At 53.9% G+C, this 16953-nt stretch overlaps 1 protein-coding gene across 5 annotated transcripts in view; it reads right to left on the bottom strand.

The window, feature by feature from the left end:
- ANO1 (anoctamin 1) overlaps window positions 1-2636 on the bottom strand; it is an 89826-nt gene extending 87190 nt beyond the window's left edge. For all 5 annotated transcript variants that reach the window (XR_009052526.1, XM_057726016.1, XM_057726018.1 and 2 more), the window contains exons 1-2: window positions 2519-2636; window positions 1936-2108 (exon numbers count right to left, since the gene is read on the bottom strand). Coding sequence is in view for 4 of the 5 variants with exons in the window: in XM_057726016.1 (XP_057581999.1) it covers window positions 1936-2043 (108 nt within the window). In the remaining variant the exon portion in view is untranslated. The remainder of the gene's footprint in view (window positions 1-1935; window positions 2109-2518) is intronic.
- Between the last annotated feature and the right edge of the window lie 14317 nt (window positions 2637-16953).

The raw sequence follows: 16953 nt of genomic DNA, 5'->3' as shown, positions 1-16953 counted from the left end.
AGCTCCCAGAGCCGCAGCTTCCAGCCTGTCTGTGGTCCTTTCTCTGGCGGGACACCTCTCAGCCCCCTTCTTGTGGCCAAGTGCCCCTGATTCACTGCCCTCCAAGCCAGTCATATCTGAAGCCTCCATACCATAAGAGTTGTGTGCAAAATAAGAGCCACTAATCTCCACTGGGCTTGTCTACTTGCTTCTGGGTTGTGAAGAGCTTGAAAGAAGAGCCGAGCTGCCTCTTTGCAGACTTTGTGGCCCTCACCAGAGTTTGGGGGAGCAGAGAGTTTCCAGATCGGGATAGGCAATGGGTCCCTGAACTAAAACTCCAGAGCCCAGGAACCATTTGTTAAGAGCTCCATTTGTAATTTCACAACCCGTTCTTTCTCCAGTTGAGTCTGGTCTACTTTGGAATGTCCGTTTCTCTCCATTTCCTTGGCTACTACCCCACCTCATGCCTCCTAGCCAGTGTCCCCCTCATTCCCATCTCTGGGTCTTCAAATATGTGATTTCTTAGTGAGAAAGGCCCCCCCCCCCCCATTACGGGTATAACTGGCCCCTTCTCCTCCAGAAGGTTCATCCCTCCAGCAGGCTGTCCATGGTTGCTTGCCTCTGAGTCTAGACCCCTCCTAGCTCTCCTCCCAGCTGGTGGGTGGCATGGGACAGTCATCCACCCCCTCCCAGCCTCAGTTTCTTCACCCACAGGAACAACACCTACCCCCTACGGTTATTGAAAGAGTAAAACCAGCTAACACACAGCAGCCGGCCCATGGCTATGGAAATGTCCCTTGTCGCTCTCCTGGGTAACTTCCACCACTGCTCCTTAAGCCCCAGCTGGGCGGGGTGCCCCGTCTCGGCCCCTGTGGGGATGGCACAGGGTCCCGCAGGCCCCAGCACACAGCAGGCACACAGTGTGTGCTGAAAAGATGACCCCTACACTTTCAAGGCCACCAGCAACACTGGTCCCTAACCCTGAAGCATCTCTGTGCAGGCCCAGCTGTAGAGGACCACCCCCCCCCAATAAAGCCCACAGGAGCCCAGTCATGACCCCAGGGGGTGCAAGGCTGGAGGGTCTCTGCCTTTCTGGTAACACACCCCGCTGCCACCTCCCTGGATGCCTGGCTGGACTCTGGCTGAAGCTAGAGAGGCAGGCCAGAACAAAACAAGGGGGCTTCGGATGGCTGTGGGGGAAGGGGTCAGAAAGGGGAGTCTCTTCTCTGGCCCCAGAATGAGCAGCAGTGGGGCTCCCCAGCCAGGGCGCTGGTCTGGGCCCTTCCACCTTCCGGCAAACTTTGTTCCAACTTTAAGCCAAAACCCTCATGGGCTTATTCTGACCTCCTGGGATCCTTACGACCGCTGGGTCCCGCCCCAGGGAGAGTGGTGGGGGTAGAGGGGACCCGGCACAGGGGCCCCAACCACGTGGTCGGGTAGGCGCTGGCCCACGCGGCCGGGCTACCACCCAGGCCAGGCGCGAGCTCCGGGCTGGGGACCGGACCAGCGCGGAAAGTTGTCTCCACCGACTGGCGCCCTTCTGCTGCCCGGGGTGTGGGGAGCTCCCTGCCGGGCACCGCGCCCCGGTGCAGGTGAGGGAGACGCCCGCGGGTCCATCCCCGGAGCGTGGCGGCGCGGTGGGGCCATCAGACTGCCTGCCACCCTCCCCGGGTGAGGCGGCTCCCCCCCACCCCCCGCCCCGGCTGTCCCCCCTCCCCCTCCCCGGGGCCCCAGCCGCGCGCTCGGGCGCGGACTCCGGGCCCCGGGGCGAAGCGGCTGCGGGCAGGGACGCGGGGCCGGGGACCGGGGCGGGCGGGGCGCGGGCCTGCGGCGGGGCCCGCGTGCACCCCGAGCCCCGCGGACCCGGCGCCCCGAGTCCCCGCCCGGCCCCAGGCGCGGCACAGGTGCGCGGCCCTCCCCACTGCCGGATCGCGGCCGGCTGCCGCCCGCACTCACCGTGCCCTCGGACGGCAGGTAGCCGATGTCCTCGATGGCGCAGATGTTGATGATGTGGACGCTGCGATCCTCGGCCGGGAGCGTCGAGTACTTCTCGGGGACCCTCATCGCGGCCGCCTGTGCGCCGGGACCGCCGGGCGGCGCGCCCTCCCCATCCACGGCCCCGGCGGCCTCTGCAAGGGGACGGGCAGCGTTCGCGGCGCGCCGGCTCGCAGGGGGCCGGGCCTCCCGCTCCGCCCGCCGCCCGCCCCGGCCCCGGCCCCGGCCCCGGCCCCCGCCCCACGCTCCGCGGTGCGGTGGCGCCCACCCTGCCCGTCCCGCGGGGCCCGCGCGCGCCGGGGGCCTGGGTGCCCGGCCGGCTGCCTTTGCCTCCAAGAAAGATAAAAGCGCTGCGAGCCCGCGTTATGGCCGGGCGGCGGCCACGCGGCTCAGATTTTCCGTAGAAATTTAAACACAGGAAGAAAGTATTCCATTCCTGCGGGCCCCTCCAAGTTTTATTTTTACCCGGGGGAAGTGCCCCTTGAGCTTCTTTGGCGGGAGCCCCGGGTTTCACCCCAGGGAGGGAAGGTCCAACAGCCCCCACCTTCAAGCAAAGTCTCGGGTCGTCGCAGATCTGTGGCGGGTCACCTTGCAGGGGAGAGACGCTTCCGAGATTGAAGTCAGGAATGCTCTCCCTGCCCCTTCCCGCTCCACCCGCTGGCGGAGTCCTGCCGTCACTCAGTTCTCACCTCTTCCGGGGAGCCTCCCCTGCTTTCTGCACGCCTGCCCTGTCCAGCTCCTTCGCAGCCCCCATTTATGGAATGTTTGGCACTCTGTGCCCAGGCGCGGGCAGAGTCTGGAACACAGTTCATCTCATTTAACGCCCCCCCCCCCACCCCAGCCTGGTCCTCCTTTGTGGAGGGGTCTGGGGGCTTCGGAGGCCAAGAATGGGGGGAGGTGCTCTTGCAGAGCTGCCTCCGCTCCTTGCATGTCGCTCTGCTGCCTCTCTGAGGGAGGGATGGTGGCTCTGATCCCTCTCATCCCAGAACCAGCAGGGGCCAGGCACACAGTAGGTGCTCCTTGGGGGACATTTTTAATCCTCCATCCCTGCAGGGGGTGGGGGTGGGGGCGGATCAGGTCTCCAGGGGCAGTCGCTCAGGATTAGCCCTGGGGGCCAAACTAGCAACCCTGCGCAGTAGGAATGAAGTCTCCCTTTTTTCTTTCTACATCCCGTTAGTTCCTCAAAGCGTGTACCAAATGCCACCTCCTCCAGGAAGTCATCCTGGACTGCCCCTCACCCAACACTCAGGCCCAAAAACCTGCCTGTACCTTGACCACAGCACTTTCTTTACTCCACCTCATTTTACAGTGGGTTCATATAGTTGATGCTCAATGATTGCTTGTTGAATGGCCACTGAGGAACATTCAGGGTCTACAGAAATGATTAGAAAGCTGCCTTCTAAGGTCATGATGTCATCAGCCAGCTGTGGGTTCCCAGAATGGATTCTGGGATCAGACAGGATGGGCTGGGGGAGGTGGGGTGGGGTCAGGTTCCCGCTCTGGCACTTTCCAGCCCTGTGACCTTGGGCGAGCCTCCTTAGGCCTCACAGAGCCTCCACATGAGTGTTAAGCTAAAGTACGGGGGGTTGCTGGGCAGTAGTAGCCATCTACTGTTACTACTACTGCCATCTTGTCATTGTCATGACCTTCTCCCCTCCCCTATTTAGCCTCAAGTTCGTGAATTTCTTGAACCTGGGGAAATGCAAGAAGGTTACTCTGTCCTTGGGCTGGCCTTGCCAACGGGAGCGGAGTGGCCCTAAAGGATTCTTTGTCTGCACCTTGGACAGCTAGGGTAGGTTTGGAGGCATGCGCTAGGCTGCCAAGGCCCACCAGAAACAGTCCTCTATGGTTTCTGCCATGCCAAGGAGACCTTGCCCCTAAAAGTTCAAGTTTTCAGCATTTCTCTCTTGCGCGCGTGTGTGTGCTGTCTCTCTCTATCTCTCTCTCACACACACACAGGATCATGTAACTTCATTCTCTTATCCTTGTTGGTAAATAACCAAGATTGTGTAACCCTCATGTACCATCTTTCTAAATTTATTTTGAAGTGGCAAAGGGTCTTGCGGAAGTCTACAGGATAGAATTTGTGAAAAAAAGAGTAAAAATGTAATTCCTCAATTCTGGGTATGTTGGTTTTTCCAAACATTTGGGAGGTGACACTTGACCGCTGACCCCGGGGGGGCTTGGTGGCTTTGTGTCCTGAGCCATTCTGGGGGCTGCAGGGTGGGGGACAGTCTCTTAGGCCTGGAGCTCTCCACCGCCTCCTGAGACAGCACCCCCCCATCTGGCTTTGCCCCTCAAAACTGTGTTTCTCCTCCTGTTTCTGTGATTCATGCCTTAGCCAGGTTCAAGACAACTGCCTGCCTGTAAAGCATCACTTTCTTTGCCACCTGTCCATAGGTTTCCTTGCTTTGCTCTCCTCACGGTGTCTGCTTCCTCTCGCCCCTCCGCCAGTCTTCCCAGGTGAAACAGCATGGAGATAGTTCATCAAGGGGAGGGGAGATACAGGGCGGCCGCTGCCCAGAGCAGGTGCAAGGATGGCCAGCTGGGATCAGTTCCATCCCCAGGCCACTTATAGCCTGAGCTTGCGGGGTTCTTGTGTCTTGGGATTCCAGGGACCAACAAGAAGTAAAACCATTCCCCGAAAATCAGGAAGGAGGAATGGGATTCTTCTAGTTGCAATACCTCCTACGTTAAAAGGACTTCAAACGGTCCCTTTTGTTCTGGTGGTGATTTCACCTCCCGGGTGCCCCTCTGTACTCTGTCTCACGGGCCATCACACTGGGGTTCCGTCTCTACTCCAAGTCACTAATTGCTTATAAGCAGATCCTCTAGATAAACTGTTGCATTCATTTTTCGTTTTCTTCTTTTTGACTCAGTGATTCTCACCATTAAAAACCCAACGGGGGATAGGATCAAGATGGCAGAGTAGGAGGACGTGCGCTCACTCCCTCTTGCAAGAGCACCAGAATTACAACTAACTGCTGAACAGTCATTGACAGAAAGACACTGGAACTCACCAAAAAAGACACCCCACATCCAGAGACAAAGGAGAAGCCACAATGAGACAGTAGGAGAGGTGCAATCGCGTTAAAATCAAATCCCATAAATGCTGGGTGGGTGACTCACAGGCTGGAGAACAGTTATACCGCAGAAGTCCACCCACTAAAGTGAGGGTTCTGAGCCCCATGTTAGGCTTCCCAACCTGGGAGTCCAGCAATGGGAGGAGGAATCCTCAGAGAATCAGACTTTGAGAGCCAGCGGGATTTGATTGCAGGACCTCCACAGGACTGGGGGAAACAGAGACTCCACTCTTAGAGGGCACACAAAAAGTGTGCTCACCAGGACCCAGAGGGAAGGAGCAGTGACACCTTAGGAGACTGAACCAGACCTACCTGCTGGTGTTGGGGGGGTTGCCTGCAGAGGTGGGGGGCAGCTGTGGCTCACCAAGGAGACAGGGGCACTGGCGGCAGGGGTTCTAGGAAGTGCTCGTTGGTGCAAGTCCTCCCAGAGTCTGCCATTAGGCCCACCAAAGTGCCTATAAAATCCAGTGCTGGGTGGCTTCAGGCCAAACAACCAACAAGGTGGGAACACAGCCCCACCCACTGGCAGACAAGCAGATTAAAGTTTTACTGGGCTCTGCCCACCCAGCCCTACCCACCATCCGTCCCTCCCATCAGGAAGCACCCAAGAGCCTCCTAGATAGCTTCCTCCACAAGAGGGCAGACAGCAGGATCAGCAGTATTTCGTCTTGTGGAACTGAAAACCACAGCCACAGAAAGACAGAGAAAATGAAAAAGCAGAGGACTTTGTACCAGATGAAGGGACAGGATAAAACCCCAGAAAAACAACTAAATGAAGAGGAGATAGGCACCCTTGCCGAAAAAGAATTCAGAATAATGATGGTGAAGATGACCCAGGACTTTGAAAAAAGGCTGGATGCAAAGATCAAAAAGTTTACCTAGAAGAATTAAAGAACAAACAAACAGAGATAGGCAACACAATAACTGAAATGAAAAATACACTAGAAGGAACCAATAGCAGATTAACTGAGGCAGAAGGGCGAATAAGTGACCTGGAAGACAGAATGGTGATAATCACTGATGCGGAAAAGAATAAGGAAAAAAGAATGAAAAGAACTGAAGACAGCCTAAGAGAGCTCTGGGACAATGTTAAATGCACCAACATTCACATTATAGGGGTCCCAGAAGGAGAAGAGAGAGAGAAAGGACCCGAGAAAATATTGGAAGAGATTATAGTTGAAAATTCCCTAACATGGGAAAGGAAATAGCTACCCAAGTCCAGGAAGCTCAGAGAGTCTCAGGCAGGATAAACTCAAGGAGAAACACGCCAAGACATATAGTAGTCAAAATGACAAAAATTAAAGACAGAGAAATGTTATTAAAAGCAACAAGGGAAAGATGACAAATAACATACAAGGGAACTCCCATAAGGTTAACAGCTGATTTCTCAGCAGAACCTCTGCAAGCCAGAAGGGAGTGGCATGATATATGTAAAGTGATGAAAGGGAAGAACCTACAACCAGGAAAACTCTACCCAGCAAGGATCTCGTTCAGATTCGATGGGGAAATCAAAAGCTTAACAGACAAGCAACAGCTAAGAGAATTCAGCACCACCAAACCAGCCCTACAACAAATGCTAAAGGAACTTCTCTAAGCGGGAAACATAAAAGAAGAAAAGGATCTACAGAGACAACAAAACAGTTCAGAAAATGGTAATAGGAACATACATATTGATAATTACCTTGAATGTGGATGGACTAGGTGCACCAACCAGAAGACACAGACTGGCTGAATGGATACAAAAACAAGACCCATATATGTGCTGTCTACAAGAGACCCACTTCAGATCTAGGGACACATACAGACTGAAATGGAGGGGATGAAAAAAGATATTCCATGCAAATGGAAATCAAAAGAAAGCTGGAGTAGCAATACTCATATCAGATCAAATAGACTTTAAAATAAAAAATGTTACAAGAGACAAGAAAGGACATTACATAAAGATCAAGGGATCCATCCAAGAAGAAGACATAACAATTATAAATATATATGCACCCAGTATAGGAGCACCTCAATACACAAGGCAAATGCTAACAGCTATGAAAGAGGAAATGCAAGGCAGAAATAGAGACGCAGATGTAGAGAACAAATATATGGACACCAAGTGGGGAAAGCGGGGAGGGTTGGGGGGGAATGAATTGGGAGATTGGGATACCAAATTGTACACTCTAAATATATGCTGTTTATTGTCTGTTAACTGTAACTCAATAAAAGTTCTTAAAAAAAAAAAAAATCCAACGGGACCGATTTCACCAGCAGGATTAATTCCCGCTCAGGAATGAATAAAAGTGTGTCTCGTGAATTTAAATGGTACCTTTTATTATGGGACGTTCTGGGCCTCACAGCTCACTGTTCTGCCACTGTGTTGCCCTTTTGGGTCACTGTGATGTCACCCACCGTTAGGCATTTTTGACGTGGCTGACGTTTGAATAGTCACCAGGAGTGCAAGCACAGAGTGACACGGGACGGGACGGGGGAGGGGAGGCTGAGCATGCCGCCTGCCAGGTGAGTGCCTCCTTTGTAAGGGGCTCAGGAGGGGCCCTTTCCAATGGTGGTTTCTTTGCAACATCAACTTCATCTCCCTGGGATCGCGCATGAGAAAGAAAGAACGTCTTGCTTTCTGCCTGTTTAGCGGCACAGGTCTGAGCCTCCTCAGGAGAGCAGATGGAGCTTTGCACAGCAAGCAGAATGAGGCCACAGTGAGCCTGGGGCAGGGGTTATTGCCACAAGGGTCTCTCTGATACGGTGCTCTGCGGGGGGCTTCTCACCTTGGCTCTGTGGATATCTGGGGCTGGATCATAATGTGTCCTGGGCCGTCCTGGGCCCTGTAAGATGCACAGCAGCATCCCTGACTTCCTCCCATTAGATGCCAGTAACACCGGCTCCCTCCCAGGGTGGCAACCAAACATGTCTTCAGACATTGTCAGCTGTCCCCTGGGGGCAAAACCCCTCCTTGTTGAGAACCCCTGTTCCCAGGCAGCGAGGAAGACCCAGGAGGCTGATCTTATCACCCCAGTTTCTCTGATGGGAACGGAAGCCTGGAGAGGTGCTTGGCTTTTTATTAGAGATACATGAGGTGGGAGTTTTGGGTTTGTTTTTACAAAATACACAGATTCCCCCCCAGGGCTGCTCTCTGTTGGTGGGGGGGCTGCTTAGTCTCTCGGTTCTGGCCACCCCTGCGTGGGGCAGCCTTCTTCCAGGACAGATCTCTGTACTCAGAGGTGCTAAATAAATGCCGTTGACTCACAGGCAGCCCGGGTGGGGAGAGGAGCGTGGAAGAAGTGAGCAGCTCGTGACTCAGGGCTATTGCCAGCGCCAAGGGCCACCCCTCCCCCGCTGGCTCTGCGCGCCCCCCTGCCCCCCCCCCCCATCTGGTAGGCAATCCCTGTAGGGAAGAAACGAACACCCCACAGGTATATGACCTAACGTGCTAAAAGTGACTCAGGGTGTAATTATCCCAGGGAAGATGTGCCTGGGGGAATTTATAACTGAGATAACGGTGGGCGGGAGACTGGACCCCTGTCATTTCCTTCCTTTGAATGATGTCAGAACCCTGAGCAGAGGCCAGAGAGCTGCAGCTGGATGGGAGGCTCCGCGGGCATGGAAACTGCCAGCCCGGAGTTCTGGAATGTAGCCAAAGGGTGAAGTTCTGTCTGGGGGACTTCCCCCCAACAGAATCCATGGGTGTTGTTTCCATCAGAGAGTTTTCAGATGTTTCTCAGGTCCGCCTTCTGAGAATACCTAGGAACTCTAAAAACATGCCCGGGCTAAGTGAGAACCCAGCCCATCACCTCCTCCCGGAAGCCCTTCTGCCTTGACTCAGTTTGCATTACTCATCCGTGTTCTGCTGGCTCCGTCCAGGCACTCGGGCCCATTTCTGCTCCATCCTCCTCATGTCTCCTGTTTTATTTCTGCACTCTTCATCCCTGCCCCCTTTGGCACAATATAGATTTCCCTATTTATGTTTGTTTACTTAACAAGCAGTGGGACAGCACTACGAGCCAGCTCTCTACAAATATTAACTCGCCTTCTTATAGTGATTACAACTGTCTGCAAGTGAACGCACATGCACCCCCTCCTCACCCCGGGCCAAGGTCCTTTCTTTGAGGGTTTGGGGAGAAGTCCAGACCGAGTCTCCAATGGCTCCCTCCTCCCCGGCGACCCTACAGGAATCATGACATGAGTTCCCGTGTGACAACAGGCACTTGGGCACCAGAAATCCTGCCCACCAGGCATGGGAGGCAGGAAGCAGCCAAGCCAGCCTCTGGGAGGAGACCCTGATCACAGCGTGCTCACTGCCCGCCTCTCAAAATGAAAGCCCCGTCCAGGGATCTGACTCTTCTTCTTGGGGCTTGAAAGAATAACAGAGCTGCAGCCTGCCCTGCTCTGAGTAGTATAGCCATTCCCTTTCATCAAGGCCCCCAAAGAGAACAAAGGATTTCCAAGTTCCACGCACAGATCGCCTTCATTTGGGTTCACACCTCACCAGGCAGAGCCTTCCAGATTATGGAGCTTCTGAGAGATAAGTGCTCCAGGCTGAAGGGGGCGTTTATTTACTATTTATTTATTTATTTTGGCTGCGCTGGGTCTTAGTTGCGCCACACAGGATCTTCCTGGCGGCACATTTTAGTTGCGGCATGCTGGATCTTTAGTTGCAGCACGCATGTGGGATCTAGTTCCCTGACCAGGGATTGAACCCAGGTCCCCTGCATTGGGAGCTCAGAGTTTACCCATTGGACCACCAGGGAGGTCCCTGCCCTATAAGAATTTGAAATCTGCTGTGTGTTTTACGTGTTACAGGGCACATCTCAATTCAGACAAGCCCCGTTTCCAGGATCAAATCTGCCTGTGTTCAGGGGTGAGGTACTGAAACAGCTTAGCTATAAAGCCTTTTCTTATTATGTAGGAAAACTATATTGCATGGCTGTTATTTTCTGCTTTACATTTCTCTGAGTTTTCTAAGATTTCTGCAGTGAACACAAATTAGTTTTATCACCAGGAAGAGGGAGACTATTATTAAAAACTCTGACATACCGTATAGCCAGCAGGGTAACGTGGGTCCCTTTTTACCGTTTGAGGGAAAATGGCCGATGTATCAGATTTTTATCTGTACAGCACCAATTTAGAGAAAACCACCTTTGCTAAGGGCCAACTGGAGACACATTCCTAAAATATTTTGACAGAGTTCGGTCTTTGATTACAAAGCCTATCTGATTACACAGCTGGTCACACAGGCTTTTGAATGGAGGAGGCGAGAGAGCCCTCTGTTTGGAGACCCAAAGGGTGGCCACCTGGTCCACCTGAGGGGATCCTCCAAGGGTTCTCACACGAAGTGTTAGGTTCAGCACACGTGGGCTGTCTGCTCCGCCAAGGAGCACAGGAGCGGATGCTGTCTGGGATGCTGGCCCGGTGTACGGGGCGGGACATCTTACCCAGCCGCCTGCCCGGAGGACTCCTGGCCCCTGAGAGCTCCTGGCCCCTGGCTCCTCTGATAGCACTGCCTGGGCTGGTGGGGGGTCACTCATTCCCTCACCCATGCATCCATCCATTTACTCACCCATCATCCACGCACTAACCCATTGGCACCTTTGCGCACTCACTCTCTTGTTACCTACCCGCCCCACACCCTGTCCATGTCCATCCATCTCTGCTTTTCTCTGCAGACTTCACCCCCCCCACCCCCCCCCCGCCCCCCATTCACTGCATAATTCCCTTCATTGTCTCGTTACTTGTCTGCCCCGCCCCCTCCCTTGGCTAGAATGTCAGCTCCAGGCTATTTTGTCATGATTCACTCAGTGACTCCAGATTTCCGTGCCTGAAAATGACACCAGAAGTAAACCACAGGGAACCGAGGACAAAGGTACAGAATAAGCCAGTTATTCAGTGAGTTTGGGCCCCAAAGCATTTTCTCTTAAGAGGTAAAATGGGAAGGAGGGGAACGGGGGAGAGAGAGGAGCCTCTGTGACCGAGGATGGCGTCTGACTCTCAGAATACACATCATGGGCTTCCTAGGTGGCGCAGTGGTTAAGAATCCGCCTGCCAATGCAGGGGACACCGGTTCAAGCCCTACTCCAGGGAGATTCCACATGCCGCGGAGCAACTAAGCCCGTGCGCCACAACTATTGAGCCCATGTGCTGCAACTACTGAAGCCCACGCACCTAGAGACCGTGCTCCACAACAAGAGAAAACACTGCAATGAGGGGCCCGCGCACCACAACGAAGAGAAGCCCCCACTTACCGCAACTAAAGAAAGCCTGCACACAGCAAAAAGACCCAACATAGCCAATAAAATAAATAATAAAAATAAATAAATAAATAAATAGAAAAAAAAAAAGAATATACATCAGCAACCCACGAGGAATTAACTCAGCTCCATTCAGTCCGTTTGCTTCCATAGACAAAACCCAAAGGCCCGTGTCCTATCGAGTTAGTAGGTTCACACACACACACACACACACACACACACCAACTCAACCCTAAAGAGTTAAAAATGGGCCCAAAGTGTGTAACCTGCTCCCTCACACTATACAATTCGTGGTCCCGGAATCCGCCCAGAAGCTCATCCCGACCACAGCCCAATCCTTCCTGATCTGTGGTCCTGCAGGTGGCTCAGGCCCGCCCCTTTCGTGGTGCCTGAGCCCCTGCCTCCAACACCATCACTTCCAAAAGCAGAGCCTGGGAGCCTGTTTCTCTGCTTCTGGTGCAAGAATTATTACATTTGAAATCAGACTTCCTGGAAACACCACATGTCTTCTCTTTTTCCCCCTGCTCCTTCCACCCACCCCTACGTGGCAAGAGAATCCCTTGGAGGAGGGATTCTTAATTAATTGATGTTTTATTCACAATTCGATTCTCAGGGCAAGCACCTTGAGATTTTGGTAACCATCCACCCCTCCTTCCTGCTTTCTGCCCTGTTTGGTAGGGAGGCTGAGCCCTGACCTCAGCCCCAGACCCCTCCCCCTGCTGTAGAACTCACTCCCTCTCCTTCCAGCTCCTTTCGGAAGAGAAAGCCCATCCCCGCCTTCTTCAGGGAGGATGTCTGTGCCCCCAATTCCTTCTAAAAGGAAAACAAGGGAAAAAGAAACTCAGGATGGTGCCCAGAGATGGGTCCAGGCCTCTGTGAGCAGAAGCATGTTAATCGCTTCGTAAGGCAAGGTGTATCGAGGGGGACACCCTGCTATCCAGGGGGTACTTCACCGGCCCGGCCCTCCAGCCTGAGAAAGGACACAGGCACAGGGCTGTTGGAGCCTCCTGGCCTCGGAGCTTGCCGGGCCTTTGCAGTGCCAGCAACACGTGGGAGCAGCTTGCAAGGGAGGAGCCAAGTGGCAGGGACCCTTCCTTCTCCCATCACAGCCTTGTTGACTTTGGGGACCACATCAGGGGACTGTTTTCCCTTGAATGAGGGCGGGGATCCCCTCTGCATGGCCAGACACTTGCTAATGGCTTCACAGGTGTTAACTTTCTCCCTGGGGTTCCTGCTCAGGTGTCCCCTTTCCAGGTGTTCCCTGTCCCCTCCCCCCACACCCCTCACCCCGCCCCCCCCCCGCTTTGAAGCACTTGTTCTCTCTGTGCCAGGAAAGCAGGGCCCTTGTCTGTTTCACACTCTGCCGTGTTCTCAGCACCCAGCAAAGCACACAGCAGGCTGCAAGAATATTTGTCGAAAGCACGAATGAGTGAATCACACATGCTTCATCAGTGTCCACGGACTCCAGCACCACGCTGAGCAGGCACTGGCATGAGAGGGCAATTTTAATCTGACTCAGACAACCCCTGAACCACCTGTCTTGGCCAAAGGAGGTGTGGAATCTTCACCAATGGGTTCTCCCCGGAAGCCAGGAGGATGGAGCTATTGTCTTAACATTTTCAAGTTGATGGGGCCGCTCGGGAAAGTCCTGAGGCCACTGATCCAGCTGCCACAGGAGCCCAGTGACCAGCCCTCATCAGGCCTCTGACCAGCAGGAGGGAGGGAGCAGGGTGGGACTCTCCAGGCAGCCAGGTGCCTCCTCCTCCACTGGGCAATCAGTGTATTTACTAAGGTTCTCCTGTGTACAGCCACGGAGCTGTGAGCCCAGACACAACCACATGGAGCTTATAGTGCTGGGGAAAGTCAGAAAACCCAGGGAGAGGCCTGAGAGAGAGAGAGATCACGGTAGGTTCTGGCAGGTTCTCCAGAGCAAGTGGTTCTCAGCTGAACCCTAAAGGGTCCCTGGGAACCAGGAGGATGAAGAGGGAGGGGGAAGGCCTGGAGGCAAGGGTGCCAAGGGTCTCGACAGTTTTGCCTCCATCGCTGCCGCCGTGTCCCCGTGAAGTGACAAGGTTGTCCCGGTGTGGGGTAGAGGGGAGGGGGTCGCCCCCAGGGAGTGGGGTGAGCAACCCCCCATGGGTGGCCAGGGGGGTCTCTCCATGAAAGGAACATTCACAGCCACTCAGGAGAGAGACAGAGAGACCTTGGGAAGACTTTGACAACCAGATTCTGTTTTTATGCAAATAAAAGGATCTCTAATGACGTGCATTGGTGCTTCTTTTTCAAGAGCAAGGGTTCCCTGGCGGGGGTGGGGGGGCAGGCAGGGGATGGAGATCAACCCCGGCTGAGCTGGTCTGGGGGTGTTGGCGCCTCCTCCCTCCTGATCACGGTGTGACTGTGACTCGGGGGTCCCTTCATCCACAATCCACAGTGAAGGGGAACGTCATGATGGCGGGCTGGCTGCATCCCTGTGCCTGGAGGTATTTTAAATTCTATGGGACAGTGGATGTCTCTGTGGCACCATTACCAGGCAAAGGCCAAAGTCAGGCTGCCTCTGCACGTCCACCCACACTGAATCCCCAAGGAGAGGAAGGTGCTGTGTGCTTCGGCCCTGACACACAGCAGGTGCTCATGCTCATAAATGCCCCAGAGGACACTTTACAGTGTTGACTTCTCTGTCAACATGGCATAGGCTTCTTCCCTCCAGGGCCCTGCGCACCTGCAGGGTGACCTTGGACAAAGTAGGGAGGCGCTGGAGCAGAGGATGGCATGATGGGAGGACCAGGCCCTGGATGGTCCAGGGAGGAACATTCCAGGTGGAGGCTGCAGCTGGGTGAAGCCTGGAGGCTGCCGAGGCTGGTGGGGGACCCGGGCAGAGAGCGGGCAGGGTGGTGGGGCTGCAGGGGCTTGACCCCTCTGGGTAGGGGAGGAGCACAGAAGTAGAGAGGGATGTGGTCTGGGCTCTTTGGTTCAGGAGATGGAAGGGCTGTGAAGGGGTTCGGCAGGGTGCGGGGGCCCAGGATGTGTCTTTTAGCTGAGGACCCCGGGCCTCGGATCTGGTACCACCCCTGACAATGTGCAAGGCCTCCTCTGGCGACGGCTGAACCCAGAAGATCTCAAGCCCTGTGACGGAGGCTTCATTAGGGCAGCTGACTGCCCCTGGGGCAGCTCTGAGGGAATCTGCTCCAAAAAGCCAGCCCTGCTTCCAGGCTTGGGCAACCCACAGAAATACCCTGTTACAAGAACAACGTCCAAGATTTAGAGTCAGCCATCCAACAAAGCTCCCCGCACTTCCTCCTTGCCCGGCCAAGCAGCCACAGTTCTCTCTACTCTCTGCCCTGGTTATACCACAAATCACTTTCAACTGTATATTTTCAAAATTTTGTCCTAGAACGCGGACAGATGCAAGCTAAGTGAGGACTCAGAGTCAGCAGCCTGGTGTGTGAGTGCCTGGCTCTGCAGAGGCCCTACTAGGTTGCATCCTCCCTCCATCCTTTCCTGTAGCTGCCCCTGGAACTGTCTATACTGTGACTCTAAGCTCCTCATTGACTGAGAGAGCAAATCTCATGAGAACAGGCAAACTACCAATCTAATTCATACTATGGTGTAAATGCCTTTTTTCTCCCACATACTTTTAATAGGTGAACAGGGCAACCAGTATCAGGCCCACGGACATCTGAGGATGGGGGAAGTGGAGAAAGGGAAAAAACTTCCCATGGCAAAGGGAAAGGGAAGAAGGAAGAGGTTTGGGAGAAGAGGGAACAGGGAAAAACCCTTATTTCCTGTTGGTCTGGCCTGGACTGACCCAGCTCTTCACTGCCCACTGCCTTGACTTTGAAGGCCAGCACAACCAGGGAGGGGCCAGAACCTGTCTGATCCCGGAGGGCAATTTTAAAGCTCCCCTCAGTCCAAGGCTTCCATCCGAAAAATCTCTCCAGAGCATAAATAAGACCAAGAACAAAGGAGAAAAAATGGTGAAGCCCAACAAAGGGTGCATGGGGGACTGAGAAACCTGTTTCTCAGATAATCACCTGGCCTTGGAGAAGTGCTCCTTCTCATCTCCGGGGGCAGGGAGCTGAAGCCAGAGAACCAGTCCTGGGAGGCGGGGGTGAAGGAGAGACATGGGGCTCTTCCCGACGGACAGACGGATGGATGGATGGACAGACGGACGGTGCCCGAGAGGTGGCCGTGCTTCCGCTCCGTGGGCTCCGGCTGCGAGACCCCCCACCCCAGCCCCGATCCACCCTGCAGCCTCCCCTCCCCTCCCCAGCATGATCTCGGGAGTGGGAAGGGCTCTGCCTGGCATTTCATAAGCCTCCTTCCCTCAACAAGCCATAAAGCGGCCGTGTACCCAATGCGGGAACAGCCTCTGTGCCCTGGGAAGGTGCCCCCCACCTGCACATGCCAATCCACTTCCAAAGCATGAAGACGTCCAGTAGAGAAGAAAGAGGAATGAGGACGGGAGGGGAGGGAAAAAAAAGAAACAGGAAAACAAGGGAAATGAAGAGAGAGCAAGATTCCCTGGAGGCTTAAAGACCTGCGGTTCAGCGAAGAGGGATGGGAAACCCCCAAGGGCAGAGTCAGGACCACCCGCCTCCCCCCGTGTCATGTTGAATATAGTTATCGGTGGTGGCTTGCCTTTGATTCATCCAAGTGTTACCCAGATACCATATAATATTGCTTATATGTGGAATCTAGAAAAATGGTACAGATGAATTTATTCGCAAAGCAGAAATAGAGACATAGATGTATAGAATGGGTACCAGAGGGGAAGGGGGGAGTGGGATGAATTGGAAGATTGGGATTGACATATATACACTACTATGTATAAAATGGATAACCGATGAGAACCTACTGTATGGCACAGGGAACTCTATTCAATGCTCTGTGGTGATCTAAATGGGAAGGAAATCCAAAAAGGAGGGGATATATATATATATATGTTATATATATATAACACATAACTGATTCCCTTTGTTGTACAGTATAACTAACACAATATTGTAAAGCAACTATACTCCAGTAAAAACTAATTAAAAAATAATCTCTCTCTCTTAAAAAAAAAAGTTACAAAAGAGGGGGAAAAAAGAAAGACTTGCTATGACCAGATCACATTTCCCCAGAACCAATGGGGTTGTGAAGCCCAGGATGGTGGGGCACGGAATGCCCAATTTTCCTTACCATATGTAACGAGACACCAAAAAAAAACAGTGGGTGAGACACTTGGGGACCGCTGGACCCCGGCAAAGGGTACCAATGCCAGGTGGTGCGGTAAGACTTCCATTAGCATATATTTAATCTTATCTTTAAGAAAAGCAGGAATCGCTCAGCTAAAATGCCCGCTCCTGCTGCCAGGCCACCGGTCAGCAGCCTGGAGTGGAATTTGCTGGGATTAGAGGGGCTGAACGCTTCTGTCCCCTCCCCACCCGCTCTCCACCTTCCCTTGACCGCCCCTCCCCCCGCCAACAAACATAGAGTACCAGGCACACTCGGGCAGTTTCTACCCCAGGGAAGTTCAGTGTCTTGGCCAATATTTATGTCAGGCTTCACATTCTGAGATTTTCAGCTGCCCCCAGGGGCTCAGAGGGCAGCCAGATTTGGCACCCACCTAGCCTCAGGGGGACAGACACGTACACTGGTGACCGTGGGAC

This window comes from Hippopotamus amphibius, chromosome 3 (assembly GCF_030028045.1).
Source record: "Hippopotamus amphibius kiboko isolate mHipAmp2 chromosome 3, mHipAmp2.hap2, whole genome shotgun sequence".
Taxonomy (NCBI): domain Eukaryota; kingdom Metazoa; phylum Chordata; class Mammalia; order Artiodactyla; family Hippopotamidae; genus Hippopotamus; species Hippopotamus amphibius.
This window is presented reverse-complemented; position numbering and strand designations above follow the sequence as displayed.